The sequence below is a fragment of the Lissotriton vulgaris genome, chromosome 5, assembly GCF_964263255.1.
Source record: "Lissotriton vulgaris chromosome 5, aLisVul1.2, whole genome shotgun sequence".
In the NCBI taxonomy this organism is placed as follows: domain Eukaryota; kingdom Metazoa; phylum Chordata; class Amphibia; order Caudata; family Salamandridae; genus Lissotriton; species Lissotriton vulgaris.
This window is the reverse complement of record NC_141693.1, coordinates 962,190,767-962,195,922: the sequence shown is the minus strand read 5'-3', so window position 1 is coordinate 962,195,922 and position 5,156 is coordinate 962,190,767. Positions and strand designations below refer to the sequence as shown.

Below are 5,156 nucleotides of genomic sequence, written 5' to 3'. Positions count from 1 at the left end.
AGCCAGATTAGGCACAGATACATTACAAGCACAGTGCAACTTAATGTGTTCACAAACCAGGGAATGTCCTACTGTGGAATTGCACTCCTCCCCTGTTAGGAAAACCTCCTTATCCTCCCGTTGACATCTGTAAGTGAAAGGTAGGGACCATAATTCATGGAGAAATGCACTACCCAGGGGTTCAAAGTGGCCTATCGGGTAATGTTTCATACATAATTTAACTTGAAACAACGAAAATGGGAGAGAGATTACCCCATGAATTAACCATACAGCTGAATCTGCCTCCGCCACAGAAAATGGAAAGTGTTTTAATCCTTCAATGTGTAATGGCATGTATATGGCATCTTTCATAGACATAAATCTTTGTATATCAGTTAGATTAAATGGTAAAAACAAAGCAGAAGCATCCAAATAATCCCAAGTGACTTTTCCCATTTTGAGAGTATGTATCGTCCATGCAAACTAGATCACTGATCGTAATTGATTTTGACCATGAAATAACACAGATACATCATTCTGAACAATATCAATAACAGATGAAACAATATTATCCAAGGTATAAATGCATGAAGACAGTATATTGATACTATTGTCGACCACTGCAAGGGCTTTTTCTAAATTTGCTTGGTCAATTTGGTGCAGAGAAAGAACTGCCTCAATCTGCGAAAGTTTCAAACTTTATTGTAAGCTGCATAGATAAACCTCTTCATTATAGGAATTCTGGGATGTAAGATAAAATCAGCCAAATTGATGATGCTCGACAACAGTGACAGGTGTTGTTTTACTGATGGCAAAGTGGAGTGTTGCAACCATTATTGGCACAATCTCCCCACCGAGCATGTGGTGACCGAATGTGAATGTGGATAACGAGGATCCGGTCTAGTCTGTGTGGAACCAGGTGTTATATTCAAAAAAGGCAGTAGACATTCATTTGAATTTGTTTGCCACACCAACCATCCATATGGGTCAACCTCAGAGACAATGAAAGTGTAATTTCGAAACAAGGCTTGTAATACATCGATCGCATAATTCGATTGTACGTGCCAGTTGTCATATTCTGCTAAAGACGGAATGGATGGGATATTCAAATTTTTGGAAGTTGTCAAGCCACAGCAAGTGGTTTGGTGCATTGTATCATTTAAAAATAAAATTTGAGTCGGGATCAGGCAGGCACGATGCAAAGCTTCAGTTCCCCAAATCTGCCAAGCCTTAGGGCTCCAAATTGATTTCAAATCAATGGTATCTCTCCAGTGATCATAACCATGTTTGACCAATTCAGTTCTAAAGGAATTTGAATAGAATAATTTAGTGTGGGTTAGAATACATTTGGGCTGAGAAGACAACTGCAATTTTAAAAAAGTAGGATCCCGGATTAGACCTGTCATAATCTGTGAAATAGGTGAACTTATCCCTAAGTGTTTTAGAACACCCCTGTATGGGAGTTGGACAATGTTTCCATTGAGTGTAAATAAAAACAGGTCATAACGTGTTTGTTTTATGCAAGAAAGGATGCCCATAGTGTTGATAATAGAATGAATCAGCATAATTCGAAGAATTTAAATATAAATTTCCAGTATCAAAAGCAGCATAATACTTTAAATCAGAAAACAATGAATGTACTACTTTCACATCCCTATCATCAGAATGTATGACCTGTGTTACTACATCTCCTAAGGAGATGCGAAACATGTATGGTATCTTGAGGCCCTTTGTCGGGCTGTGAAGTTTGAAAGCTACTTTATCCCAAACAATGCCATCTGCAACCAGGAATGCTGAAATGTTCTCAAGAGCTTGATCCCGTTTCATGATATGGGATGATGTGTGAGGGCCAGGCCTCCATCGACCAAGTTCACCGCAGAGCGTTCTGGCAAATAATGACTATTGATGAGTAAGAAAAATACTGTCACAAATCCAATCGACTTGCAGAGGAAAATCAGGATAAGTACCAACCAGATGTAGGTCCATGGGGGGATCAGGTAAGTCTTTTTGAACCTCGAAATGAAAATACCGAATTTTGTCGGTGGAAGTGCCAAAGTGGAAGACGAGGTGGATGAGTCGTAAGAGAAGTTCAGACTGTCCCCAAAATGACCGCGTGCACCCATGTTCATCCAAGGTAGTAGGGCATCAGCAGCTTGATGTTATCGAGGACGGTTCGGCACTTCACAGTGGGATTGATCCGCAGGGTAAGTATACTCGACATCTGCGTTGTAAGAGGACGGAGGCCGAACAGGCAAAAGGGCAACAATAATTTCCATCTAACCCTCCGTGATAGGGGAATTAGTTGAAGAGGATGAAGTTACAGGATTCAAAGAGATAGCATGGCATGAAACTGCAGGTGTTACACTATTCAGAATTGACCAGAGAGTGTAGCTTGACATTGTCCACTGAGATGTATCTGTTGTCTTTGCAACCAGGTTAAGGTGGTAAAATGACTGTACGTATACCCTTTAATCCAAGTTTTGGAACTGATGTACAATGAACGGGACCAATTTCTTTTGTTCTTCACCTTTACTTATACCAGCTCTCCAATCTTAGAAAGCTAGCTGGTAACATATTCAGCTCTGCTGCACCATTGGAAGACGGTAAATGTTCAGTTGCATAGCTGTCATGGGTCTTTTGTAGACCCTGTAACATAGTAGATTGATTACCTACATCAAAGGTAGCGGCAGCTGCCACAAAGTCTAGAACATTAAGGTCTGGCACAAACATTTCAATAGTGTTCTGCATAGGTAGTAGGACCAAAAGGTTACTACAGGAAAGAAACACAGGAGAGATTGAAGAGAGAAGTTCAGAATCTGAACCCAGAAAAATTACCCATCAGCCCACTCAATAGTGGAACCTCGTCATCTGGGATTTCACGTTGGAAAATGGTGTCCAGTAAGCCCTTCCTCAAGAGAAACTCGAGGCTAGCTGTCCTTGGACCCAATGGTTGAACCATCAACCGAAGCAGATGACAGAGTCTAGGCTGGTAGGGCTTAGTTGCGATGCTCAGAAAAGTGTGAAGAAATGAAAAAAAGAGGAAAATGATCCAAGTGATTAAAAATACCTATCTTGATGTCATGAAAGAAACTTTATTGGGTCTGTCCATCAAGATGGTATAATTAAAAGCGGAGTGATAATAGCGTGCAAAAAATTGCTATTTACCATAGATGTTCAGTGGTCAACATGTTTCAGCCTTTATAGGCTTTCGTCAGGACCTATGATTCACTACTGCAACACTTACTTATTGTGCTGTGAATGACAATCTACAGACATTTTCTGGATTGATGTGCCATCATCTCCCAAATTTTTGGGAAGAGAAACCTCACCTCACCTGGCGACGGCTCAGGATAAAGGAGGCCACGCACTCTCCGTCGTTGCCTCGTGCTTAACTAAGCCGAGGGGGAGGTGCTTAGTTAAGCACGATGCTGCTGGCACAGGAGGGGGCACATCCAACGTGATGCCAAACACGGCCCTGGAGGATCTAGTGGAGTCCACCATAGAACCGGAAGCTGTTGTGGGGGTCACACGTCTGGACACCTCTGGTGCTACGGAAGGAGGACAAGGTAAGAAGCATGGCAGCGTAACAATGCAGCGTGTACTAACTCCCTGCCCAATCCCCCATGCTAGACCCAGTGCCCATGTAGCGTTGCCCTTAACACATACCCTCACCAATGTGTTGCACCATGGGAGTTGTAGTCCATACATGAATGGGTGCATGCCAGAGCACAGAGATGACTACAGCAGCAAAGGGCCAAATGTCAGACAGAAAATGTTATTTATTGTGAGATGCCACAGCTATTTCCACATACTATACCATGATAATAACTATGCACTGTTTCACACACAGATGCATCCCCCTTCGATTCTGACGACAGTGCCCGCCTCGTCAACTCAGAGACGCCTGTTTTGTCAGAAGCAGAGTGCTCACATGGAGCTGAAGCCATGTCCTCCCCTTCACCACCATGGCGGACAACACCTCCAACATCCCTGCGGTCCAAGACACCACCACCACCACCATCCTCGCGGTCCAAGACAACACCACCACCACCACCATCCTCGCGGTCCAAGACACCACCACCACCACCACCACCAGTGTGGGCCACTCCGCAGAGCCGCAGAGCAGATGTTCCCTCCCTGCCCGTGATGGAATCAGATCACAGTTCAGCAAACCCAAATATTCCACACCAGGCTGTCGTCACTCCAACCAGCCAAACATCAGCACGACAGCGCAACAGGCAGAGGGCTGTGCCCCCGGGTTGGGGTGCTGCAAGACTAGTCGATCTGTCCGGAGGGTACGGAGTTGTGGAGACCCGGATGCTGCGTGTCCAGCGCCTGCAGGGGAGACACATGGGTGCCATGAAACTGCCCATGACCAAGCTATGCAACAAACTTAGCAACATGACAGACGCTGTGCGTGAGCACACCACTGCCGTAGCTGCCGGCAACAATGAAATAAAGCTTTGCCTGCAAGAACTCACACGTGCCGTAGTGGCAGGCCAACAGAGTGAGCGGCGGCGTCACAGGCAGATCATGCTGGCAGTGACTTCAACCAACAAGGCCATTAACAAGCTCTGCAACAGCACGGCTGTGCTGTCCCTCAGGTCCGTGTCCCTGCAAGTGGACCTTGGTCATTACTGTGGGGATGTGGCAAAGGCCATTGAGAGGGTGACCACTGCAGTGGAGCAACTGCAGCCTGGGTCAGCCAGTGTCAGCATACTGGGAGCGGAAGAGGGGAGTGAGGGAGCCTCCAGTGTCAGCAGCGTCTCCCTGTCGGACACCAGCGGGAGGAGGCGCAGTGGCCGCAATGCAACTGCCACAGACTCCCATCGAGTAGAAGCCGAGGAGTCACAGGACAAGAGACTGGGGGTACGCGGCAAACGGAAGTGAACATGTGACAATGTTACACTGTCCTTGGTGATGTAACCAGGGCCAGACTTAAGTGCCGCACGCATCACCCGTTCTGAGGAGGGACAATTTAAGTTTGACTTTAAGTGCAGCAGCAGCATGTTTGTGTTTAGTTTATCTGCACCAGTCAGGTGTCCATGATCATTAAACCCTTGCAAATCAGATCCTGTTGTCAAGTCACTCTCTTACCTGTCTCAGAAATGATTCCGTGTGATGTATGTCCGCCTCCGTTGCCCTTCAGCTGTGTTGGGCACATGCGCCTGTCGGTG

General features: G+C 45.8%; 1 protein-coding gene across 1 annotated transcript; it reads left to right on the top strand.

Annotated features, from left to right (window-relative positions):
- Window positions 1-3,924: 3,924 nt before the first annotated feature.
- On the top strand, window positions 3,925-4,869 carry LOC147711834 (uncharacterized). Its single transcript, XM_086920247.1, has one exon. The coding sequence runs from the start codon at window positions 3,925-3,927 to the stop codon at window positions 4,867-4,869; it is 945 nt and encodes a 314-aa protein (XP_086776373.1).
- Window positions 4,870-5,156: the final 287 nt, after the last annotated feature.

Coding starts and splice junctions, on each gene's coding strand:
- LOC147711834 (XM_086920247.1), top strand. CDS start 3,925: ATGTCCTCCCCTTCACCACCATGGCGGACAACACCTCCAACATCCCTG.